This window comes from Betta splendens, chromosome 2 (assembly GCF_900634795.4).
Source record: "Betta splendens chromosome 2, fBetSpl5.4, whole genome shotgun sequence".
Classification (NCBI taxonomy): domain Eukaryota; kingdom Metazoa; phylum Chordata; class Actinopteri; order Anabantiformes; family Osphronemidae; genus Betta; species Betta splendens.
In genome coordinates, this window is record NC_040882.2 from 16,864,254 (window position 1) to 16,890,371 (window position 26,118).

The window sequence follows — 26,118 nt, forward strand, 5'->3', positions numbered from 1 at the left end:
CTCCGAGTCGACTTTACGCACAGTCACAGTGGAAGATTGATTCCTTAAGTGACTGGTTTAGACCTGATACCATTAACTGGAGTAAAACATCTCCCTCAGATGGTCTAAAATGTGACGTAAGCCTGAAATGGAGCACACGGGGAAGGGTTACAGACGAGTGATCAAGCTATGTGAAACATTTCAATTCCTGCAATTAGAGCTGGTCCGGACTCTTCGCTGAGCCGCTGCCAGTGTTGCAACTCCTGTTGGTGTTGCTCCAGGATGCAACAACATACTACACTGTTGCTTAAGAGTAGCGCTGTGACAGTGAAGTGCTATTTATAAATGCAGAATAGCGTGTGTATAATAATAGCTCTTTTGTGTGAGTCATAGTCATGTATTTAAACATACAATACATTAATAATTATCTCCATTTTAGGGACTGTTTTCTCTTACGTCAACGTATCAAGGGGAGAACACTGTGTCAGCAAATGAACTTAGTGTCTGTTTAATGAAGGCAATCAGTTGCTTTGTGAATAATAACTGGAGGAGAAACACCAAACGCCAGGATCTTAATGATCTGACAGGCTCATTTCAAACTTTGCTCTAAGCCAAAACTTTTTCATTGGTGACAGATTCATTAGCATTTGCTAAAATAAATCAAGTCTGGGACAGTCATCACTGCATTTATTGTGGCATGGCATCACTTTACAGCTGCTCCGAGTAGAATTCACAAATGTTATTAATGTATTAATAAGTTTTGGATGATGCAAAAAAATACTTATACTGTAGTAAGTGAACGTTCGTAATTACATTGTAGAAATAACTCTTCATGTTTTCCATCCATGCAGAAAGGAAACACGGCTCTCCACATATCCTCTCTAGCTGGACAGGCTGAAGTGGTGAAGACCTTGGTCAAACGAGGAGCTGACATCAACGCTCAGTCTCAGGTGAGCCTCTGTCAGCATTAATATCACTTCACGGAGAGGCTGCTCTATCATGATCTGTTAATGGTGAGTCGTGTTTCTGCATTTGGCTTCGTGCTGTAGAATGGATTCACTCCTCTGTACATGGCTGCGCAGGAGAATCACCTGGATGTGGTGCGGTACCTCCTTGAAAACGGAGGCAACCAGAGCACTGCTACAGAGGTGAGAGTGTTCATCACATGGCATCATGCTTCATGACATCGACATCATCTCTTTATAGGATAATTAATTAACAAGTAATGCTAGATAAGAAGCGAAGGAAGAAATAGTCCAGACATTCAAGCCTCCACTAATGTGCTGAAGATGACTGTGCTGCTACTTGACCATCTCTTCACCCCCCTTCTCCCTCAGGATGGCTTCACGCCTCTGGCCATCGCCCTCCAGCAGGGCCACAATCAAGTGGTTTCTGTCCTCCTGGAGAACGATACCAAAGGCAAGGTCCGCCTGCCCGCCTTGCACATCGCTGCACGCAAGGACGACACCAAGTCGGCTGCGCTGCTCCTGCAGAACGACCACAACGCTGACGTCCAGTCGAAGGTACGGCCATTAGCCGCCGCGGCCCCGGGCAGGCTGGCACGTGGGGGGGTCAGGTCTATAGTGCTGCAGTACGTGTTTGTGACAGTCTATCAATGATCACGAGGGGTCAGTGTGTCTCTGTGGCTTCAGTGACTTTGGCTGAATTGTACCCGGTGATCCTGATGAGTTCAGAAGGTAGAAACGTCGTCTTGGTTTGAATGATTTGGATGTTCCCACTGTGCCCTCTTTACAAACAGAAAACGGGCCTTCTTCACGCTAAGACGTGATATGTATCTGGAAAAAATGGCCCAGCCTGACTAGATTGTGTCCATTTAAAGGCATTGAAGCGCCTTTAAGAATAAGCTTGCTTTTTTTTAACCTATTTGACCCTTGACTCAAGTCAAACAAAATCATGTGTTGCATAAAACGTTAACTTGGAGGTTGATTGGATTCCTCTTAATCCTTTTTCCGATGTGGACAAACTCTCCAGACACAAATCACAGTAACAGCTGTAAACAGGATGACATAATAGAGTTCATATATGACAGAGGGCTGCTAAATTGTCATGATGTGAGCCTGCGTACTGTATGTTGTGTTTCCATCAGCCTTTCTCTTCCTCTCTCTCTCTCTCTCTCTCTCTCAGTGTCTCTGTACCTGCCACGTCACCCCTGGTCCTGCCACTAACTGGGTCTCTCCCTCTTTTTCCCCTCTTTCTTTAAACGCTTCCTCTCACACACTTCCCTCATGACTTGACGCACCGATGTCTAAGTGTAGCACTGTCCACTGCATGGAGTGTGCCACTGTCTGCAGGTTGTATGGTGGTGATCTTTAAGTCTGCATGCATCCAATGGGGGGGTGGGTGGTGGGGGAGGGGGGGTTCTGTGATTGTCAGAAGGGATGGAATGGGTTTTAGTGAATCCTCTATTTGTGGGAACTATTTGCGGTGTTGAAGCAAAACATTGCAGCTGTGACTGTTTCTCTCGTGCCGAATCGAGGCTCAAGTGACGCGACTAGAGTGAATGAGTCAATGAAAGACATTCAGTTGTTGCAGTAAAGCATCAACAACTCGCCAACCACAGTGGACGGCAACAAAGCATTAGTGGCTGCTCAGGGCCCATGCATTTAGTGTAATGACTCACTGTAGAGACTCACAGGGGAACTGCTATATAAATGTCAGCTATTACACTCACACACCTAAAACAAGTGCTGCTGCCGTGTGTAAAATGCAGGGGCAGCAGCACATGCACTGGCTTTGGACCAGAGTCTGGTGAGAACACAAATGTTCGCCAACATTATGTAGCTACAGTACTGTAATTTCAAAAACCTAGACAAAGCAACAGAAGCCCTGAGATCTCAGACAAGCAGCCCCTTTATACCTGGAGTTTATGTATTTGTTCTTAACATAAAACATAAACTCTGTAGAAGCTAGAGCTTTTCATCTGAACACTTAAGGTGTTGGGATGTTTAGCTCCAAGTCAAGGCCTTCATGCTTTTTTGAATTGAACTTGATGGAAATTTTCATCAAAGCAAACCGATGAATGCAAATAAAACAGCTCCTTCTCTCTGTACCGAGCTGACACCAGCATCACCATCAAACCACCTTAGTGGGAAGCGACCCACCCCAGTCCCGTCACTGGCCGGTTTAGTGTGTGACCGCACGGCTTCCGCCTGGCTGCTGTGCATACAACCGCAGTGTAACCAGTGTCATGTGAGTGTAACTAAACAGATGTTTCCCTTCCTCACGCCTCCTGCTACAGATGATGGTCAATAGGACTACTGAGGTATACACATGCTCCTTCAATTCTCCCCACATTCACTAAACAGAGCCATCCCTTTGTTACTCCTCCTGTCTTCCCTTCCTTTGCGTTGGTGTTTGGTTCCACACAGCTGCATGGTGTGCACTGTCTTGTAAGAGGAATAATTTAGTTCATTTCAGTTTCACGGTTTGTTGGTTTGGTTTAATGAAGAGCCGACCATGCATGGCTGACAGGAATGGCCAGGCTACTGCCAGTGTGAGTCAGGCACTGGACACGGATTAAGTTTCGTTTTATTCCTACACTTCCATTTTTATTTATGCTTTGATTTGGTTTGTATTAATACATATACTGTATGGTTTGTCTCTTTTTTATTATAACCAACATCATGAATGATACATGATAATATCTGATTTTTAATAGATTTTCTTCTAAAGGGATTTGATGAATACTGCACTGATTGTTTAAAGGGCCATAAATGCATATTGTCCGTCTTGTAAATGTGTCTACTTATGTTCCTGCATGTTTTTAGAGATGAACTACTGAGTAAAACAACAATACACTGGTAATAATGTAGAGTTAAAGTAAGATCAACTCTAAATCAATTGAATTGAAATTTAATTGTTCATGTGTGTGCACATGTTAACAGTATACATATTCTTATATTGGATTACGGATAAAGAAGAAACAGAAGATTATATAAACACTTGTGCCTCATCATAATAATCCTATTGGTTTCAAAGTTTATTTTGAGTTCTAATCATGGTTAAACATATAAGTTACAAACAAAACGTATGGTGTGAAATGACAAATTGTAGGAAAAAAAATAATGCAAAATGAAACACCTTAAATTTAAACAAAACTCTAGTAGTTTTGCTGCTTTATTTGTAGGTCAAACATTGTACAATATTAAAAAGACAATTTTTAAATTCATTCATGTGAAATAATTTGGATCAGTGTTTTATTGATTTGTACATATTGCACACAAATGACAAATTAAATTTCAAATTAGGCAAATAAAAATATTTCAAACTTAGACAATCTCAGTCTTTTGCTGACTGCTCATTCGGTTGCATGCATTGCTGTAGCGTGTTTTCAGACTACTGCCGTATGATCTTGACTTGTTCCATACTTGTTGATGAATGACGGCATGTGGAACTTTCAAAGCTGCTTGTTCGTGGGAAATAACACAGTCGCCCTGAATAGCATGTCGCCTCCACGCTACCTTCATTTGCACCATTCTAAGCTTTGACTGTGTAAAGTTTTGAAACCATCACGTTAGTCACTGTATTCCTCACACTTGTAAATAACTTTCTCACATTAAATCGGACCACACTTACAGAATGGCAAGGTAAGGCAAGAATTTCACAACTCCTCCAACCTGCTCTGCAATCTCTAACTTTCTCATATACTTCTCATTGCTAACTTTAGTACTTCTATACCTTACACTTGGCATAGTGCACTTTGGTGTCAGTAGGACATGTTACTTACTTGTTATGTGCCACAATTTGATTTGGGGTATTATTTATCCATCTTCATGTCAACTATGTGTTTGTACCGTTTTTTTTTTCGAGCAAAGCAAACTCAGGGTTTTTTTGTTTCCGTGGTGGATAAACTGCATGAAAGGGATCTGTCAGAGTTCTGGGGTTGTGTGCGTGGATGCTCCATGGTCCCGGTTTAAAAACTGTAAATATTTAGTGTGACTTTTCACATTTTCCGTTTGGATTTTCTTCACCTGTGATGCTTGATGCGACTGCTGCATGCTGGGATGACATAAGGCCAGAGAGGCACGGGTCAAAATGAAAGCCTGGGAGGTGGAGGCTGCTTTCTGATTCCTCTCCCTCTGTGCGTGTGTGTGTTTCCTTCACGTCTGTCTTCCAGAGTGGATTCACCCCTCTGCATATCGCCGCCCACTACGGCAACGTCAACGTGGCCACACTCCTGCTGAACCGGGGGGCAGCGGTCGACTTCACCGCGAGGGTAGGACTCCGGAGCCACCTGGATCACTGTTACTGCACATTACTAATATCAGAGTATTAACCCCCCAATACCTTCTAATTACTTGTACTACCTTTACCCCATTAATATCCCAGTATTAACAACCTTTATGTAAATGCTAACACATTTTTAGCTTCAGCTGGATAGTTTTTATATTTCTTGTGGGCTTTGCTGCATATTCAGCACGCTTCTTAATGTGACATCATAGTGGTTAAACAACTGAGTTGCAACGTAAAGTTCACAGCTTCTTTGTGTCTCCGTGAGCGCTCACTCACACAAAGGGACCCTCTCCTTGAGTAGGGCCTTGTCCTTTCATGGATTAACACACCACTCAGACACAGGGCTTAGATTGGAGAGGGGGTCTCTGAGCAAATACCAGCTTATCGCTTGTCTCCCTCTTCATCTGGAGCTCAGTCAGCAGTTCAAAAACGCTGAACTGTCATTTCCGGTCAGACCTTTTGTTTAATCTGCAACTTATCCCAATAATAAATATCAACCAGGAAATAAATCTAGGTCTGTTTTAACCAACAGTGAACTTGTTTAAAAGTGTTGACTGCTATGAGGCAGCATCCTCTGTTTAGGTTGGACTTCACTGGTCCAGCCTTATTGAACACTATACTGTAGTTTCTTTACCTGTATGAAAACATCAATCCTGATATTTTAAAATATTTTAATTTCAGTGAAAATCTAATTGTGTGTCCTCTCTGCAGAACGGGATCACCCCCCTACATGTGGCCTCCAAGCGTGGAAACACTAACATGGTTTGCCTGTTACTGGACCGTGGCTCCCAGATTGACGCTAAAACAAGGGTGAGCGCTGAAAGCAGCTGAGCTCGTTAGCATCATCTCCATTAGTGCACAGACATGAGTACGACCTGATGCTGTTGATGTTGACCTGATTAAATCCAGTGTCGCTCTGCGTAGTGTTATTTAGTTGCCTGCCAAGCTGCAGCGCACTCTCACTGTTACAGTAGCAGTGCTGGATTCAGGCTCGCTTTGGTGCAGTGGTCCTGACTTTGAGTCCAGGGTCGCCCAGGTTTCTCTCTGTGTGCTGTTGCTAACTCATACACAGCTCACAGCCAGCAGGCATTTATTTCCCGTGAATACATCAGTGAACATGTGTCCGTGCTGTGCAGGATGGCCTCACTCCGCTCCACTGTGCAGCCCGGAGTGGTCATGATACAGCTGTGGAGCTGCTGCTGGAGCGAGGAGCGCCCCTACTGGCCAGAACAAAGGTGTGTCTCTTGTTCGGCATTCGTCGTCCTCACGTGTGGAGTCAGAAGGTGGATACTTACAGTACAACCGCTCCTCCGCTTTCAGAACGGGCTGTCTCCTCTCCACATGGCGGCACAAGGTGATCATGTTGAATGTGTGAAACACCTGCTGCAGCACAAGGCCCCGGTCGATGACGTCACGTTGGACTACTTGACAGCACTGCATGTGGCAGCGCACTGTGGTCACTACAGAGTCACCAAACTGCTGCTGGACAAGAGGGCCAACCCCAACGCCAGGGCGCTGGTACAGTACCTTGACCTGTAGTAACTATAGCAAATGTACTAATAGTGTAAGGCCACAGTGTCTAGTCGCTTCAGACGTTTAATTTAACCCATCTTGAACTATGTTGTGTCCACAGAACGGCTTCACTCCGCTGCACATTGCCTGTAAGAAAAACCGTGTGAAAGTGATGGAGCTGCTGGTCAAATATGGAGCCTCCATCCAGGCCATCACAGAGGTACAGTACTGCACATGAAGCTAAACCATTTAGTCAGATCAGCTGGCAGTTGGGTAATAGTGTAGTAACAATAATTCATGCTGTTATTTTATGATTCAGACTCATTTAAGGCCGTTGGCAAATATTTGTGGTTCTGCTATTTATAGAACTTTATTAGGATTTCTGATTAACTTCGTGTTAAGTCAGAGCTTTTTTTTCTCCTCTTCCCTGTGTCCAGTCTGGTTTGACTCCCATCCACGTAGCAGCCTTCATGGGTCATCTGAACATTGTCTTGCTGCTGCTGCAAAATGGGGCTTCGCCTGATGTCAGCAACATTGTGAGGAACAGCAGTGCATTACTTATTTTCTTTCTTACAAAATGTGCCTAATGACTGATCGGCTGGATTAGATACTGTTGCGCCTGTTTGCTTCCCACTGAACCCGTATGATGCTGTGTGTCGCCTCCAGCGTGGGGAGACAGCCCTGCACATGGCCGCCAGGGCAGGACAGGTGGAGGTGGTCCGATGTCTGCTGAGGAATGGAGCCATGGTGGATGCACGGGCGCGGGTGAGCTTTTAGTTAATGAGCGTGTGTGAAACGATCTGCTTTCTTTTACTGAGGAGAGTCCCTGTTTCCTCAGGAGGACCAGACTCCCCTGCACATCGCCTCTCGTCTGGGAAAAACCGAGATTGTCCAGTTGCTTCTGCAGCACATGGCCCATCCCGATGCGGCCACAACCAACGGCTACACCCCGCTACACATATCGGCCAGGGAGGGGCAGGTGGAGACGGCCTCGGTGCTGCTGGAGGCCGGCGCTTCACACTCATTGGCCACCAAGGTGAGCTGCTTGGGTCGGTGGTGGATGTGAGCTGTGTGGGCAGCGGTCCCAGCTCACATTAGTCTTTACTCCTCAATAATTTTCAGACCAGCATACACTCAAATTGCAGGATGTGGCGTGTGCTCCTGACGCCTCGAATAAAGAGGTTACGCTGCAGGAGCAGGTCTCTGTATGTTTGACCCAGTTTGCATGAATGATTGATGAGGCTCCAAAGATGCAGCATTCCTCTGAATTGTGCATGAAGCCTCAATGCAGTTAAGTGATTCATCATTTTTTCATCATCATCATCATCGTCTTCAGCGGCAGCGTGGAGGTGGTTATCAAACCAAGCAGCAGGATCAAGACACACATTGGTTCTTTAATTTATTCCTATAGGTGCAGGGTGATGCCATCAGGGTTCAGTGCTTCTCCCCATGCCTCTCTTCATGTGTCTCCCTTTGCATCCGCCCTGTGGAGGATGGGTGCAGCTGTTGCTATGGAAACCAAGCCAGGGAAAGTTGTGGGGACATCTGAGCCTGTTCCTAACGTTCCTCATGCCTGATTTGCTGAGGCCGTGTTCACTCCACGTCTCTGGACACCGCCCACCTCCCCACCATGTCTTTCTTTCCCCTCTCTGTCCCTTGTTTTTGTGTGAACACCTATTACATCAGACATAATCCATGGTTCGACAAACAAAGGGCCACTCCCTCCCCGCACACAGCTGGGTTATAAACAGTCTGGTCATGTGGTTCCTGTCAGCGCTGGTCTTAATTTAGCTCTACAAAACCGCCCAAGTGCCCCCTCTGCTGGTGTGAAGGTGAAATGACATTCAAGTGAAACGCGTGTGTGGAATTCTTTTGGTTTGAAGTTACTTTGTGTTGCATCAGCACATGAACATTCTGGCTGTTACCAGCTCATGCCACGCGTGTGGCATTGTCCCAGAGACAGTGAGCATTGTAGATTTTTTAGGTAATAATTCTGTTGGAATTGCCCCTGTTCAAGTTCATAGAGCACATTTCTGATTGTGGCGTGTGCTGTTGTTTCCCTACAGAAAGGTTTTACTCCCCTGCACGTGGCCTCTAAGTACGGAAGCCTGGACGTGGCCAAGCTTTTGCTGCAGCGGCACGCTCCTCCTGACTCTGCTGGGAAGGTATGCATCAAAAGAAAGACTAGTGTTTTAGGATCCCAGGGTTTGTATTGAAATGCAAATTGCTGTTTATCTGCATTGAGGTTAAGTTGGCACCCAGAGGACTGGTAAGTCTAGTTCCAGCAAAGTCAGCCAGTGCTTCTCTTGCAGCAACTAAACGTGAAACACCTGTAAGCTGAAACCCACCCAGGGGCGTCTCCAGCCTCTGCTGTCTAATAAAACTTACCTTACTGCAACATCACCTCTAAGTGTGGCTCCATGCTCCACTAACTGCTGTCTAAATCCGCCTGCGCTCCCCCGTTCATCCCTTACAGAACGGCCTCACCCCGCTCCATGTTGCAGCGCATTACGATAACCAGAAGGTGGCGCTCTTGCTTTTGGACAAAGGAGCGTCCTCCCACGCCATGGCCAAGGTGAGAGTGCTCCACCTGGGCTCCCTCACAGCAGGTCGTGATACACACAGAGATGGAATCAGTGAAATTAACTCAATTAACCTCACTGGAATCCCACGTAGTTCCGTTTACAGTCTCTACTCTGGTTTACACAAGCTGACACACTGTATGAAGACCATATGAATCTAGAGGATGGTTCCATTCTGAAACATATATATCAACCAGACATTTATATCTAACACCATATTTGCGGTCTTATTGTCCTAAAAGGGCCACAGCATCTTCTTCAGGTCACATTTTCACCCGCTACACTGACACCATTTTCTCTCTCCTGGCGGCTCAGAACGGGTACACGCCTCTTCACATCGCAGCCAAGAAGAACCAGATGGAAATAGCCACGGTTCTGCTACAGTACGGAGCCGAGACCAACATCCTGACGAAGCAGGGCGTCACGCCGCTCCACCTGGCTTCGCAGGAGGGCCACGCTGACATGGCTGCTCTGCTCATGAGCAAGGGAGCTCAGGTCAACATCCCCACCAAGGTAGAGTAAGAAGATGGAGGATCACAGTAATATACTGCACTATAGGGGTTGAAGGTCAAAGTGCTATATCCAACAATTAACAAGTAACGATAGCTTTAGTGTGAAGCGTGTTCTGTTTGGCAGAAGGATGGCAGTTTCATTGGTGCAGTATGTTTGAAGGGAGATGCTCTGGGTTTAGCAGCTGTTGTGTGCTCCTCATGCAGAGCGGCCTGACTGCCCTCCATCTGGCAGCGCAGGAGGACAAAGTGGCCGTCGCAGAGATCCTGGCCAGAAACGGAGCCAACCTGGACCAGCAGACCAAAGTATGCACATCCTGCTGTTTTCAGTCTCTGCCTCTACTGTACATATTTCAGTAATAGGATCATGTTGTTCGGCTGCGTCACCCTTTCCAGTAACACCTTTACATCTTTTGTTTCTCGGTTCATTCAAGTGTTGAATCTGTTTGTGTTCCCCATTTTGTTGTGCAGTTGGGCTACACTCCTCTTATTGTAGCTTGTCACTATGGAAACGCAAAAATGGTCAACTTCCTGCTGCAGAACGGAGCCAACGTCAACGCCAAGACCAAGGTACTGAAGCTGACCTAATGTCCACCTGCTGCTATACTTCTCTGAAGTCAAAGCAGTAAAAAGCATATACAAATCAGATCCGCTGGGAATACAGCATCCTCACTGAATGTGTCATCAGATCAAATGACAAAACTCATAATTTGCTTTCTCCTCCTCTTCCCAGAACGGATACACTCCCCTTCACCAGGCGGCCCAGCAGGGCAACACGCACATCATCAACGTGCTGCTGCAGTACGGTGCCAAGCCCAACGCCATCACTGTGGTACGTTACCACACACAGAGTCCGCACATCACGTTGCAAATACATCTGGACCTCATTCAGTGTTCCCTGTCTAGAATGGAAACACCGCTCTGGGGATTGCTCGGCGGCTCGGCTACATTTCTGTGGTGGACACGCTGAGGGTCGTCACGGAGGAGATCATCACCACCACAACAGTAAGGCCCCCAACAGCTGCTACTGCTGCCATATAATCTAGTTTCTACACTAGGTGGGCACTACGTATGCACTGTCTCAGAGTTCTTCTGTAATGTCAAGTTTGCAAATCAAAAACTGGAAGTTTAAGGTAGAATTTTTAACTCGGGAGACTCTAACTTCAGATGATTATATAATATGTCTCCAGTGTTGGCTGTGTGACGGTCAAATCCTCGCAGCCTTTACAATACAACTCCAATGACAAGGTGGAGATGCACTAGGAAAGGATTTGTGAGTGGGTGTGAGCTATAATTAATAGGATCCGTTTCCTCCCTTGTTGCCAGACGGTGACAGAGAAACACAAGCTGAACGTTCCAGAGACCATGACCGAAGTGCTGGATGTCTCTGATGAAGAGGGTGAGTAAACCGAGTGCTCTCTATTTTAGTCATCAAACGGAACATGACCCCTGTGTTGTACCGTGCTGCAGCCAGGTGTTCAGGGACACGGGATGCTTTCGAGTCTTCTTTCTGGCTACCGTGACAGAGGGGGTAGTAGAGATTACTATTAACATAGTGCAGCTACAGAACAAGAGATGAAGATGCTGAATGAGGGTCCTTTTGGTACATTGTGTGCATGTGTGACAATACACTGTTTTAGATGAAAATACCAGGATGTAACATGTACTTGAACAACGTAGGTGATGATATTATGTCTCATGAGCCCATGAAGGTACAGTATTAGGCACGGTGCTAGTGTGCATGGTCAACAGCTGTTTGGTACAGGATGTTGCTATGGTTACATGCCACAGTATTATCATCCAGCACGAGTTTTGGCCTCGATATGTTCAGAAACACAGTCAAGTAGCTTTTCATATAGATTTATTTCCCGACAGTTCAGTACATTTCTACAGCAGTAAAGAGGAGCATAGAAGTGAAGTGGATGGCTGACGATCCCTTATTTCATCTCAAACCTTCCTCTCCAGGTTGCCAGTTTACTGTTGGCACCACAGCGTCTCAGTCTAACCACAGTATGTTTCTCACTCCTTTCGCTGGCCTTGTTATGCTTCGTGCTGCACCTGGGCCGAAGTCAGGTTGCAGCTTCTGCATCCCTCACCAGCATCCAGCATTTGTGCTTCACACAGCTGCTGCTTAGGGGGTTGTCTGGAACACAGGGCACACACACACACAGCAGGTTCTAATGGGCTTAGACTTTGCTGTGAAAGGAAGCGAGCGCAGACACACTGGAAGATAACAAACGATATCCAGCCGCTGATAGCACCGCTGCAGTGTAATATGTTGCCAGCAGCATTTGCTCCGGGCCAAGCGCTTAATAGTAGGCATCCTAGCATCATGTGGCTGAGCTCATTAGTGCAGTAGATACTGTAAGTACAGCTCACCATGTCTATCAATCTGACTTCTCTAGGGTTAAATACGGCCGTCACTAGTTTTCTACCAATAAGGTCTGTTAGGGTACAGTGTGTGTGACCTGCCTTCTCTGCTCATGTGTGACTTCTGCCATAGGTGAGGACACGATGACCGGTGATGGAGGGGAGTATCTGAGGGCCGAGGACCTGAGGGAGCTGGGAGACGACTCCCTGCCAGGACAGTACTTGGATGGGATGAACTACCTCCGCTTCAGCCTGGAGGCGGGACGCACGGACAGGTACAAGTTAACTTGACAAAAGCGCTCTACCTGACTTTAATCTGAAAATACATGCTTCTGTAGTGTTTTAATGTTACTGTATCTGACTGTAATCTGAAAATACATGCTTCTGTAGTGTTTTAATGTTACTGTATCCAGTATTTACTAACCCAGTGTTTACTCTGGTGGTTGCTTTACCTCTACGGTGGCTCATTGTGTATTTGCATGTACTGGAAGCTCAAACAAACTCAACTAACTGTCTGTATTTACATATATACGTGTATGTGTGTTTGTGTGTATGCATGTGTTTCCAACCTCTCCTGCTCACACTGTACGTCCTCGTTGGTCTCCCTTGTTGTGCCTCCATAGTCGAATGCAAAGGTATGTGCGGGTGTCAGCCAGATGTGGGGCCTTTTACCTTTTCAGCACTTTTGAGCACTGTAATCAGACGTGGCTTTTCACCCTCGTCTCGTCTCCTCTGCTGCAGTTCGGACAGGTCCTTCACACCCACCCATCACAGTTACTACTCCCCTAAACATGAAGGCTTGATGGAGGAGCTGCTCACCAGTCATCAGGTACGCCTTTCACCCCTGGTTTGTGTCATTGCGTGTTTAGTGTGTCCTTAGTGAGTCACTGGTTTCTATTTGTTTGATTCCAGGTTTCGTCGCTTACCAGGGAGAATGAGAGGGATTCATACAGACTGAGCTGGGGAACAGAAAACCTGGACAACGTGGCTTTGTCCTCCAGCCCCATCCACTCTGGGTAGGTACAGTCAGACCTTAGACCTCTGCTTGTATAGTGAAACAATGAAGGCTTGTTTATTAATGATAGATATTAGCAAGTTAAGGCTTAATGCTGAGTCAAAAAGTCATGTTACAACATGTTTATACAGTGAGTACAGGTCAAGATTGTTTTTTACAGCATTTGTGGCTGAATGTGTGTTCTCTCTTAGAGCTGCCTGCACCTGTGGCTTGTCAGGATGTAATTTAGTGGTTAGTTTTATTGTTTTATGTTCTTAAGACCCTCTGCTAAGACCATTGTTGTTTCTCAGACTCGTGAATGATTTTCTTTCCTAGTCAGTGTGTTCCTCCAGGCTCCTCTCTGCACTCTTTGTACACGAACACTGAAATGTCCCGACTTCAGCGCTCTGTGTGTGTCAGGTTTCTTTACTGTGTTTCACCTGTCTGGGGTGAGCCTTGATTCCTCTCTGTCTGATGTGGTTGTCGTTTTTAGCCATTCCTCTCCGTGCCACGATCATGGAGACCACAGCAGGTGACCTTTTGCACCTTGGTTATGTCACTCTCCTCCCCATCCTCACCATTCCCCTCACAGTGTGCTCTCCTGGTGGAGAGGTGTTTGCATATGTCCTTAACCAACCCTCTCATGCGCCGTCACCAGGCCAGTGTGTCTGATGATGTGGTGAAAAAGGAAGCGGAGCACATACTTTTTGTGAATTGTCTTGTGAATGGTGTGTTCCTACTAACTTAACAGTGTTTCTTTGTAAAGTTAAAAACTATTTGCAGCATATTATTACACAGAATGACCGTTACAGCTTCATATCATGTTTTTGGTCACCTTTGTCATTTTATTCAATGTTCAATGTGCTTGAAGTCACTACATGGACACAATCAATCACACTAGACCTTGATTGAGTGATCGTAGCGTAATGACACCTCATCACACCCATTTCTCCTCATCGCCTCCTCCTCCAGGTGTGCGATTCATGCGCAAAAAGCATGTGACACTTTGCATGAGGAGTGAATTCAAAGAGTTTGAGTTTAATGACATAAGAAATTGCTGTGACTGTTTTTTGTTCCGTGCTGAGAACATAGATACAAAGTCTTTCTAGGGGTCTAATGATTGAAATTTTTGAAAAGTACTGTAGTAAAGTTTAACAATATGCATCCAATAACTGAGAATGGTTTCACAGCTCAGTTTACTTTTTGCTTTTCTGCTCAGTAAATCTTCCGCCAAGCTGGTGTCTATGTTCTCATCACTCAGTTGGGACTGAATTGCCTTTCATTTGTGGCGTCGTGTCCCGCTCTGCTCCAGCTTTCTGGTCAGCTTCATGGTGGACGCCAGAGGCGGGGCCATGCGCGGTTGCCGGCACAACGGCCTGCGCATCATCATCCCCCCCAGGAAGTGCAGCGCCCCCACACGCGTGACCTGCCGGCTGGTGAAGAGGCACCGTCTGGCCACCATGCCCCCCATGGTTGAGGGCGAGGGCTTGGCCAGCAGGCTCATTGAGGTCGGGCCGTCAGGAGCCCAGTTCCTCGGGTAAGAATAAAGCTCCCAAGGTGAAAGCATGTGCTGTAGAAGACCTATAAACGTAGCGTTCTGTATGAGTAAATACTGTATAACAAGTAAAGCTGTTTTTAAAACAGTTGGATTATTATTCTCTGTTAAATCGACCAGATAAACTGAATGTCAGCAGACATCTTGAGTAAATCAGGGACATCTTATTCCCGCTGCCCCTTTTCTTTCAGATTAACCCCACTGCCTCTGCCGTACTAAAACGATTCCTGTATCTGCTCTCGCTTTCCCCCTGCACGGGGGACGTGTTGATCTTTGCGCCTCAGCATGCAGCTGCAGTCTAACTCTCTTTAACCTTTTTCAGACGCCCCTAATGAAAAAGCTTTCTCATTTAGCTGCAATGATTGCACCATGATGGTTTAATATGTGGCCTCCAATTCCACCTCTGCTGGTGATGTTTTCACATACAGTACAGTACTGTAGTGCATCACCTCTCTCCCTCTCTGTCCTTCCCCAGCTGGTTCTGGTTGTAGAACTACAGTAGAAACATTATAAAGCCTATGACGTAAGATTTCAAGTGAAAAAGAAAGACAAGTCAAGTTTATTGAACTTAAACATGTGTGAAAAGAAGCAAGATGAAGTAAGATCATGGGCTGCGATTTTACAAGTTCATGGTTATGTAATTAAAGTTTATTTATGCATTCATTATTGTAAATTCTCTTCTTGAATTGAAACTGACACATTTTGGTTTGCCGTCAAGGATTGCACAGCGTTCCCTACATTGTGTGTGCTCTTTCTTCCTCACTGCTGCGTACGGATGGTTGCTTGATCACGCAGTAAACTGCACCTCCCCAGTGCCCCTCCGCCTCTTAATGAGGGAGAGAGTTTGGTTAGCAGAATCCTCCAGCTCGGCCCACCGGGAACAAAATTCCTTGGGTAGGGTCAAACAAATCAATTGCATATGAACCAATCCATGGATGCCGGTTTCCGTCTCACACCCTGCTCCATCTGACATTGTGTTGTCTGTCCAGCGCCGTCTTCATGCTCGCAACTGTCTTGTGCCTCCACCTGGTGCTTATTCCCCTTTAATCGTCTTCTCTTTTCCGCTCTGCCGTTCCCTTTTTCTGTTCTTTGTCTAATGTTTGACGCTTCCTTTCTGGTTCCTTTCGAATGGTAGATATTGTTATTATAAAAGCTGGTGTGAAATTTACATGGTGTGAGCTCTGCAAGAGGTGACAGGACAAGAACTTATTCTGCTGCTTGGCTCACTTGGTAGAGCAGATTGAAACGTATTAAACAACGAACTGTTCTGAAAAAAATCATTTACGTCTAATGACAAAACTACATTCCCCAATTATTTGTGTCCTGGCTGTGTTTGATTAGAGCGCTGGCAAAGCCAATTAACCATCTAAATATCACATCAAGTTGACTTTAATAGATGAGTTCCCATTTTGTCTGACTGTACTTCATGTAGCATGTTCATGGATGTGTTGTAGCTAGATTGTTGGGATGCGCATCAGGTAAGTATTAGTAATAAACACAGTCATTTGTAGAGTGGTACATGTTAGAACAACAATAGCAACACAACATTTACACAGCGAGTTTACATCACTGTGCCAAAAACATTAAAAAGATCAAGATGAGCTTTTGCTTTACAATCACTATTTAACTCATACAGTATAAAAGGGGTTCACATCCACGAGTAACTGTCCCACATACACTTCTGTCACATTCTGTTGTCGTCAGCTCACACTGCCTCCCCTCTCTCCCTCCAGTCCTGTCATTGTAGAAATCCCCCATTTCGCTGCCCTGCGGGGGAATGAGAGGGAGCTGGTGATCCTGAGGAGTGAGACGGGGGAAAGCTGGAAGGAGCACCACTGTGAACACACCCAGGAGGAACTCAACCAGATACTCAATGGCATGGATGAGGGTCAGTCTCTGATGGTGAACTGTCTTAGTCTAAAAAAAAATGTACCCATGGCGAATGATGTGTTCTCTGCTTCAACCCTGCAGAGCTGGACACGCCCGAGGAGCTGGAGAGGAAGCGCATTTGCCGCATCATCACTAGAGATTTTCCACAGTACTTTGCAGTGGTGTCGCGCATCAAGCAGGACAGTAATCTGATTGGCCCAGAGGGAGGCATTCTGAGCAGCACAGTTGTGCCCCAAGTGCAGGCAGTGTTTCCTGAGGGGGCCCTCACCAAGAGAATCAGGGTCGGGCTGCAGGTGATTGGGGTTAAAGTAAATAAAACCATTTCATGACTGTGTGTACATACATCCTGAGCATCCCATCAGTAGGTTTTAGATATTTTGTGTTCTAACATATTATAATATTTAGCAGTAACACTAGATCCTTAGATCACTTTCTTGTGGTAAAACAATTGTGCTTTGTATAAATTCAGCACAATATAAATAAACAGATACTAGTTGTTCCCTGCATCCAGTATTTGAATCAGACCATTTGTGCTGACTGTGACTCTCCAATTCATCTCTATCTCTCTATATATCTGCTCTCCCAGGCTCAGCCAGTGGGAGTAGATGTAGTGAGAAAGATCCTGGGAAACAAGGCCACCTTCAGCCCCATCGTCACCTTGGAGCCTCGCAGGAGGAAGTTCCATAAACCCATCACCATGACCATCCCTGTCCCCAAGAGCAACTCTGACCCAGTCCTCAACGGCTTCGGAGGGGACACCCCCACCTTACGGCTGCTCTGTAGTATAACTGGTCAGAAAACACACATGAACTTGAACACTAACCTTAATGTTTTCGTAGCTCAATGTTAAGTCTGTGTGTGTGTGTGTGTGTGTGTGTGTGTGTGTGTGTGTGTGTGTGTGTGTGTGTGTGTGTGTGTGTGTGTGTGTGTGTGTGTGTGTGTGTGTGTGTGTGTGTGTGTGTGTGTGTGTGTGTATGTGTGTGTGTGTGCAGGTGGAACAACTCCAGCCCAGTGGGAGGACATAACTGGAACAACTCCGTTAACGTTTATCAATGACTGTGTTTCCTTTACCACCAATGTGTCCGCTAGGTAACACATCAAGCTGTTTGTCTGAACGCATTCATTGTCTATTTATTTCCCACTGATCTGTAGCCAACCTCACTGGATTATCACCTTGGGATTTCTAGGTTTTGGCTCATAGACTGTCGTCAGGTTCAGGAGTCGGTCAACTTCTCCACTCAGGTGTATCGGGAGATCATCTGTGTCCCTTACATGGCCAAGTTCGTCATCTTTGCCAAGACCCACGACCCCATCGAGGCCCGACTGCGCTGCTTCTGCATGACCGATGACAAGATCGACAAAACGCTGGAGCAGCAGGAGAATTTCACCGAGGTGGCCCGAAGCCGAGACGTGGAGGTGAGATAGGACGCGATGTATTACTAATGTTTAAACAAAACAGTTGGGTGTCGTTGGTTGTATGTTGGAATCTGATCCAGTCGTTGAACCGTCTTAGGTCCTGGAAGGCAAACCTATCTATGCAGACTGCTTTGGAAACCTGGTTCCTCTCACTAAGAGCGGCCAGCATCACCTCTTCAGCTTCTTTGCCTTTAAGGAGAACAGACTCGCCCTCTTCATCAAAGTGAGCGCCATCATTTAAACCTCCCATCGAGACAGGTTTCCTTATGCGCATCACATTCTGCTTAAAGATGTGACTGAATTGGTTATCTTGGGGATTTTTTTAGATCAGAGACAACACTCAGGAGCCTTGTGGTCGTCTGTCCTTCATGAAAGAACCCAGGAACTACCGATCGCTTACCCAGAATGCCATATGCAACCTCAACATCACCCTCCCGTCGTACTGCAAGGTGAGGACACTGCACCAGCACAAGGTCCTTTCTGCAGTCGTATTTTATTAGTTGTTTGTTGCTCTAGTCGACTGAGTCTCAGTCATACTGCAGCTGTAATATACAGTACGATAATCTTTCTTCCTACTGCATAGTTTTGAAATTCGTATTAACCTTTCTCTGTTATTCTTGTCACATTACTCACCGTTTGTACCAAGCTCCACTTGAGTCAACATTTTTTATGTTCCAGGCTGTGTTGGGCAAGATTCTGAGCTTTCGGGCTGTAATCAGAGACAAACAATATATGAGAAAAGACTAAATTGTTTAAGATTCTTTGCCTAATGCAGCTTTAAAGAACACTGGCTTTCCCTGAAATCACAATGACCTGTTGTCCTCGTTGCTATGGAAACCATGCATTACCCCACTGTCTTTTTTTCTGCCTTTAATGTTGCCATTGTTTCTATCTATACCTTTCTATACCTTTCTATCTATATCTATATCTTTCTGCTTCTTGCTGCTTCTTGCTCCCAAAAGGAGTCCGATTCAGACCAGGAACAAGAGGAAGAGGTAAAAGCAGCCACAGCGTTCCCCTCCCATCTCCGCTAACTAGCTCTGCTGATCTAGTCTGTCCACCGCCTTAATCCTCATTAAGATCACGTCACTTCCTTAAATTCAACATAGATTACTGTAGTCCAGTGTAGGTGGTGGTTTCCTAGCAGTATAGCACATGTTTGTCTTTGCCTTATGTGTGTCTTTTGTGTTCTGTTTCTTAAAGTAGCACCTGTGAAGTACTGACCTTTGGAATATTTGGCTCATGCTATGAGTGATTAAAGACTAACTGTGATATATTTTACCTTTTTTCCAGACCAGCAGAACACGAGATAAATGTAAGCCATGCCTTTTTCTCTATTTAAACTAACTACAGTAAACACACTCACTAAAACATGATGCGTGCTTTTATTAATCAGTCTCATATACTGTACTTAATAGCGCTGATGGGTGTCAAACTAATATAGTTAAAGCTTTAACCATTAAACTAGACCATGTACATCACGTTAAAGCTCTTTAAGCTTTATGTATTGTTGTCTTCTCACTCAAATGCCTGCACCTCCCAAACAATGTTATGCTTTTCCTAAGGCTTAACTTCACTTTTTACCTTCTCCTTTTTCCTGATTTTGCACCTGTTTCCCTCTTCCCCCTTCACAACGTCCACCATCTGTGTGTACATCAAAATGAAATTCATTCATACTGTGGTGATGTTGGTGAAGCAATGGCCTGTGATTTTCAGTCTGGCCTGATGCTAATATGTGTCCAAATGTCACCTTCATTGTGTGGTTGTTTTTGTTTGTGTGCATTTGCCACTCCAAATGAACATACATGTGTTTAGGTGGGTAGAGTGATGCCCTAACACTAGTATTTAAAGAGCTCATTGTGGCTACTGGTTAGGCTTAAACGTACTGGTTCCTATCCAAGCTGCCAGAGTCAGGCACCGTCAGACACACGACGGTGTAAGTAAGTCAATTCCAGTGCCTCAGTTTAAATATAATGGCCAAAACCGTAACCTATTTTATAATATAATGCATTATGATCATATTCAGTAATAAACATTACAAATTTGTCTGCCTACCCCACCTACAGTAGGTTTAGTCCTTCCCCCTTTTCTTTATTCCTCGTTCATGTGGAACTGTGAAAGTGTCACACAAATAGAAACTGGTCTGCTACCACGTTTAAATGAATGAATCATGATAAAATGATTTGACTTGTGCAGTACAAAGACTGATATCTTCTTTATACAAATACAAAGCATTGCACAACACGGTTGCTCTTTGCATGTAAATGGCAAATAATTCACCAAAATCCTAAATGTAATCACATAACAAGCAGCTGTTCATCATGAGGCTCCTCGTCTCTAATCATTTAAAACCTCCACTAAACATCTTCTCACTCACCCTGTTCACCGAAACCTTCCCACGTTCACCTCTCTTTGCTTTGCATGGAAATAACTTGCCTTACATACATGTGTATGTTTGTGTGTATGTATGTAATGTTTTGTTAGTGTGGTTTGATTTTGAAACCTCATGCTGTCATGTGCTTATGGTTTGGTGCCCTGTTTTATGTGTATTTCAGTTTACTCTATATTTTAGCTGCAAAATGAAGGGCAAAGTGAAATTATATATTGTCCCTTCCCTCAAGATTGAATTTACATTTGGCAAATCATTACAAGTTGTATTATTTATCACTGGCTTTCTTTTGTAGACACAGCAATCATTCTAAGTTGTTTTCAAGCCATTTTGCCTGTCATTACATTGATGTTGTCATACATCTAAACAATCTTGAGATGTCTTGATGATCTTTCTTTTCTTTACTGTCATCTTCTCTGTTTTAGTTTGTTTGGTTACTTGGCCCTCCTCATTTATTGAAAAGTTTTCTTTTGTTTTGTTTTATGATGTTGTCTTGTGTGTGTGTGTGTGTGTGTGTGTGTGTGAGAGAGAGTGCGTGACTGTATAAGCAAGTTATTTCCTGCTCATATCCTCTACCATTGGTATTATTTAGCATTTTCCTTACACAGTTTCCCAAGAAAGTATGAAAGTATAAGCCGACCTCCTCTGATACCCTGACGTGATACTACCCGATGTGAATTTGTTGTCCCATGATCCTTGCAGCCTGCTCCAATCCTGTCCTGACCACCTTCTCCAATGTCTGTCTCCTTTCATTTGAATTTTTGATTTTCTTTACTCCTTACTTGTTCTTCTTCCTCATGGAAGATGAAGAGACGGAGACATCAGTCCTGAAATCAGAGCTGATTCGAGAGCCAGACCTGCTATCCGACGTGTCAGAGATGAAGCAAGATTTGATTAAAATGAGTGCCATCTTGACTGCAGACTCCACAGAGAAATCCCCTTCCTTAGGAGGGTGTGGCGTAGAGAAAGGGACTGAGGAAGTATCTGGAGAACCATTAGAAATAATGGAGAAGGACTTAGAGAAAGTCAAACAGGACCTAGAGAAAGTCAGTAAGATACTGAGAAGTGGAACATATGAGGGCGAGGCAGCGGAAGAGGCAGCAAAAGCAGCTAGAGTGGCTGAGGAGTGGGTTCTCCTCTCAGACACTGAGATAGAAGAGGCCAAAGAGATGGCTGCCTTAGAAATTCAAGAGCCTGTCTTACGGGAAAGTAGAGCCAACAGAGGGGCTCCAAGACCCAAAGCCATAAAGGACAGTGGGGATCTTAAGGAATATTTGCTGGATGCACCAGTAAGCTCCAAGACAAAAGCAAAAAAAGAGCCAGTCACCCAAGAAAGATTTACTGATGTTGTTCTACGCAAAAGTGGGAAGCCAACCACTCCAACCAAAGTACATGACAAAACCACGGCTGGTGACATTAAAAAGCCAGTCAGAAAGAAGGGGAAAGACCAAGGGCAGACAGAGGAACTGACAGAGGCGGGTGCTCTTCTAAGTGTGCCTAAAGCCCCTGCCCCAAAGTCACCTGTATCCCCAGTGGTTGAAGAAACTCCCATTGGATCTATAAAGGACAAAGTCAAAGCCTTACAACAAAAAGTAGAGGCAGAACAAAGAAGCAAAAAGGTCACTGGAAGCAAGCCGTCACAATTGCCTGTTATGAGTAAATCCTCTTCAAAAGCCAAAGAAAGCCCTAAATCAAAACAGGGCCCTCCTAAATCCCCCAAAGCTGATTCAGAAAAGCTTGAGGAGACAATGTCAGTTAAAGAGCTGATGCAAGCTTTCCAAACAGGGCAAGACCCCTCAAAGAGAAAGTCTGGGCTATTTGAGCTCAAAACTACAAAGACAAAATCAGAAACCGAAACCATCCAATCAAAATCAATGACCAAAGCACTAACCTCACGTGTTTCCCAAGAGAAAGAAGTATCTTTGGATTCCAAACCACAGAAGAAAGAGACTACTGGGCAAGACAGAGGGAAAGACACCAAGGCAGTTCCTACCACAGAGTCAGAGCTAACAGAAACTGTAGACTTTGGAAATGGTGGCCTTGATGATAGCTCTGACAGCTTAAAGCACGAGGGTGCAGCTGAATCACTAAGTGCCAGTTCTGGAAATGGAACACCTCATCTGAGCTCTGAGGACAGTGATAAACATGAGGGTCTAGCCACCCCAGGCACAAGTCCTGAAAGTCTTTGTCTTTCACCTAAAACTGGACAACAGATCAGTATGGCTGGTTCAGTCAAAACAGAACATAAAGATACAGACAAGTCTGGAGACTCTGCTCTAGGGGCCACTGGTAACCAACTGTCAACAGAGTTGAGCCCACCTGTGTCTTCCAGCAACTCTGCAGATGACCACATTACAAGTGAGTCTTTGTCTGTTGTGAGGAGCGAGTCTAAACCATCTAAACCTCAAAAGCTTGTAAAGAGAGTTTCAGAGACTGTAGAAACTTTTCTTAGTGATGATGAGAGCCCTGATCATCAGTTAGTGTTGCCCTTAGCTGGATCTCCAGCCTTTAGATCATTTTTTCAGTCTCATGAAAGCTTAGAGCTGCCTTTAAAACAAGACTCAGATACGCTCAGTCCAATAGCTGATGATTCTTTGACAATAAGCCACAGAGACTCTCTAGATGGTAGTCCTCTATTGGAAGAAAATTCTTCTCATAAGTCCCCAGACTCTATTGAACCTAGTCCAACCAAGGAATCTCCCCCTCAGGACTCTTTAGAAAACAGCCCTGTAGAGCAAAAAAGCTACCCATGCTTCCCACCAGCACCAGGCCAACCTAGTAAATCCCGTAGCCATCCAGAGCCCTCCAAAGAGCCAGATTACCCCCAGGATGTTTTGCGTGGTAGACTGCTTCGAGACCATGAGGCTAGTGCGGACGATGACAGTTGTGAGCAGACATCTCAGATGACGAGCTCTGGTAAGAGTCCCCTCTCCCCTGACACTCCTAGTTCTGAAGAGGTAAGTTATGAGGTAACCCCCAAACCCCCTGACCATACACTCCTCTATGTTCCATCCAAACCAACTGCTATCCCTGAAGACCCAGAAGAAGAGGATACGTCAGAGAGCTATGAAGTTAAGAGAAAAATCACTCCAGAGGATGAAATGTTTAAGATGGCAGCCAAAATAAAAACATTTGATGAAATGGAGCAAGAAGAGAAGAGCAAAAAGAACTCTAGGAAAGATTTGTTTCCCTCAGCAGATGCCAAAATAGGGGAAGACAGCTATGAAACATTAGAGGCCACAAGTGAGAAGCTTTCACAAAGTGAATGTGGGCTCAACAGACCCACAGAAGAGTCACAGTTAGCTCTTTTTAATGATCCACATAATAAAGTACAACCTCCCTCTCCTTTTTCAGCAGGTTTGCATGAAGGATCCCACAACAAAGAGGCCAAGAAAACAACAACAGCCAGTGTCACTTCAGAGGGACCTCATTCTGTCTCAGACCAGCATCTTTCAAAAGCCAAACCAGAAGCTGCACAGCAACAAAGAGTCCAATCTGTAAAAGATGATAAAGACAGTAGTGACAAAAAGTCTTCCATAACATCAAGCACTGAAAACAGGACAGATGAACAAAAGGAGGAGAGTTTAAGGAAGTCAAAGGAAAATAGAGATAATAATGGTCAAGCATTAGGTCAGCAAAGTGGTCTAATAAAACCAAGTAGCAATGTAACAGATGAAGTGAAAGGAGATCACAGGGAGCATCCAGCTGCACCAGAGGCTGGACTTGGTGCCACTGTTACCCCAGGACAAAAGCAAGAAATGTTTAAACCAGAGGTCTGTGTCTATGATGATGCAGAAGAGGATGATGAGGCCCCAGTAGTTCCCAGAACAGAGTCCAAAGGTGTCACTGCTAAGGTAGACAGTGACTCTTGGCCGGCCATGCGGGAGGACGATGCCACCTTTGCAGCTCGCGTCAAGGAGGAAGAGCAGAAGATATTAAATCTGGTGGTGGATCGTCAGTCTCTGCAAGCAACTCCAGACACAACGCCTGGTAGAACACCAACAGAAGACAGCACTCCCACCAGTGAACCCAACCCTTTTCTGTTCCAAGAAGGAAAGCTCTTTGAGATGACACGAAGCGGCGCTATTGATATGACTAAGAGGAGCTATGAGGAGGAGGGGGGTGGTTTTGCCTTTTTCCAGATAGGTGAACAGCCTTTAGAGGAGCCTCTTTTAGAAGATGACAGACAAGAAGGTAGGGGATCAGCAGCAGAATCAGAGGTTGGCCTCAATCTAACGCTACAGGTGAAAACAGAGGAAGCTGAGAATTTAACACAAACCACAGCTTTACAATGTCAGTCCCCAGCTGATAGTGATCAGCTGACGTCTAAAGCTGATGCCTCTAAATCTAAAATTCCTAAAATGGGCATTTCAGCTTCAGGCAAACCTACAAAAAAAGATAAGACATCCCCTGAGGACACTGAAACTAAAAAAGATGCAGATTTAAATGAGGGATTTTTAGATTTAGACAAAGGTTCCCCTGACCAAATGATAACAAATGTACAGACAGCAGAATCTACAGTCACTAGATCTGTGTACTCTGAACAAGGCCAAGAATCCTCTGATTCCTCTCCTGAGGAACCACAGTCAGTGATAGAAGCCCCCAAAGCATCAGGCAAGTCTAAGCAAAGTGCTTCAAGTGGAGTTAAAAAGACCCCAGTCAAAACCAAAGCGAAGTCTGCCCCTCACGGTCGGGGTAAATCCACAACTCCCTCACAATCTCATTCAACATCCTCATCAACCGCTCTTAAAAAAGAATCTTCTTTTACTTCCGACTCAAAATCTAGAATCCCTGTCAAGGCTAGCGCTGTCAAGCCTGACTCCACTGCCAAACGCGCTGAATCTACCCAAGAGAAAAAGCTTAGAGTTCCTGTGAAAAAGGACACAAGGAGAAAATCTGAGACAGACATAGGTCCCTCTGTGGATGTCAAAACCAAGACCCCCTCTTCCAAAGCCAAGAGCTTTTGTCAGGAAGAGTCTACCAGACCTAAAAAAGAACAGGGTCGCCCCTTGAGTGCCGAGTCAGCAAAATCTAAAGGCTTCCAGTCCAGATTGCCAGTCCGGGGTAAAAGTGGTCAGTCATCTCAGACGTCAACACCCACTAAAGAGAAAAGTAACGTGCCCAAAGAGCCCTTTGAATTCTTTGAAGAGATAAGCGATGAAGCAGCAAAACTTGTGGCAAGGTTGGCACAGGCGCAGGCAGAGGCAGAGAAACAACAGGAGGCCGCCATCCACTCAGACGATGAGAGCAGTCTCGTTGATTCGTCACTTATAGAAAGAGAAACTTTCCCTGAGATGCAGTTCCCTCCCTCAGGAGACATCTTTCCCATTAGACCACTGTGGGATGACCCTGTTGAGACACAGATGCAGCGAATCCCAGATGATAAAGTCCAAAGTCAAGGTATCCCCCCAGTTTAAGGGGCTATTCTCTATCTCTTGTGCCTCATTAGTTCACTAGTTGTAAAGGTGCTGCCTCTCTGTCTCTCGTAGTTTCCAAGATTTCATGTGGCTTTGTGGCTTGAGCTGTGTTTGTGTTCGTAACGATGTCTCTCTTTCCTTCTATGTGTGCTGAAAATCTCAAGATTGACTTAAAGGCTTTATGGAACATATGAAAACAACTTAGTCATTAAATGTGACTAAGTTAGTATAGGTCTTAATAGAACCTAATAT

The 26,118-nt window shown here is 45.1% G+C and overlaps 1 protein-coding gene across 32 annotated transcripts in view; it reads left to right on the forward strand.

Annotated features, from left to right (window-relative positions):
* Positions 1-26,118, forward strand: part of ank2b (ankyrin 2b, neuronal) — a 93,108-nt gene that overhangs the window by 51,877 nt on the left and 15,113 nt on the right. For 8 of the 32 annotated variants that reach the window (XM_055506840.1, XM_055506839.1, XM_055506844.1 and 5 more), the window contains 37 exons: positions 831-929; positions 1,029-1,127; positions 1,317-1,502; positions 3,239-3,262; positions 5,117-5,215; positions 5,944-6,042; positions 6,369-6,467; positions 6,553-6,750; positions 6,866-6,964; positions 7,182-7,280; positions 7,411-7,509; positions 7,583-7,780; positions 8,811-8,909; positions 9,221-9,319; positions 9,642-9,839; positions 10,043-10,141; positions 10,307-10,405; positions 10,569-10,667; positions 10,742-10,840; positions 11,162-11,234; positions 11,801-11,845; positions 12,339-12,480; positions 12,947-13,034; positions 13,118-13,221; positions 13,693-13,731; positions 14,512-14,736; positions 15,550-15,648; positions 16,488-16,642; positions 16,726-16,937; positions 17,231-17,435; positions 17,637-17,733; positions 17,832-18,060; positions 18,158-18,283; positions 18,387-18,509; positions 19,023-19,055; positions 19,354-19,375; positions 21,254-25,849. In XM_055506840.1, coding sequence (XP_055362815.1) covers positions 831-929; positions 1,029-1,127; positions 1,317-1,502; positions 3,239-3,262; positions 5,117-5,215; positions 5,944-6,042; positions 6,369-6,467; positions 6,553-6,750; positions 6,866-6,964; positions 7,182-7,280; positions 7,411-7,509; positions 7,583-7,780; positions 8,811-8,909; positions 9,221-9,319; positions 9,642-9,839; positions 10,043-10,141; positions 10,307-10,405; positions 10,569-10,667; positions 10,742-10,840; positions 11,162-11,234; positions 11,801-11,845; positions 12,339-12,480; positions 12,947-13,034; positions 13,118-13,221; positions 13,693-13,731; positions 14,512-14,736; positions 15,550-15,648; positions 16,488-16,642; positions 16,726-16,937; positions 17,231-17,435; positions 17,637-17,733; positions 17,832-18,060; positions 18,158-18,283; positions 18,387-18,509; positions 19,023-19,055; positions 19,354-19,375; positions 21,254-25,849 — 8,803 coding nt within the window. The remainder of the gene's footprint in view (positions 1-830; positions 930-1,028; positions 1,128-1,316; positions 1,503-3,238; positions 3,263-5,116; positions 5,216-5,943; positions 6,043-6,368; positions 6,468-6,552; positions 6,751-6,865; positions 6,965-7,181; positions 7,281-7,410; positions 7,510-7,582; positions 7,781-8,810; positions 8,910-9,220; positions 9,320-9,641; positions 9,840-10,042; positions 10,142-10,306; positions 10,406-10,568; positions 10,668-10,741; positions 10,841-11,161; positions 11,235-11,800; positions 11,846-12,338; positions 12,481-12,946; positions 13,035-13,117; positions 13,222-13,692; positions 13,732-14,511; positions 14,737-15,549; positions 15,649-16,487; positions 16,643-16,725; positions 16,938-17,230; positions 17,436-17,636; positions 17,734-17,831; positions 18,061-18,157; positions 18,284-18,386; positions 18,510-19,022; positions 19,056-19,353; positions 19,376-21,253; positions 25,850-26,118) is intronic. The other 24 variants (XM_055506863.1, XM_055506838.1, XM_055506850.1 and 21 more) reach the window with 23 other exon arrangements.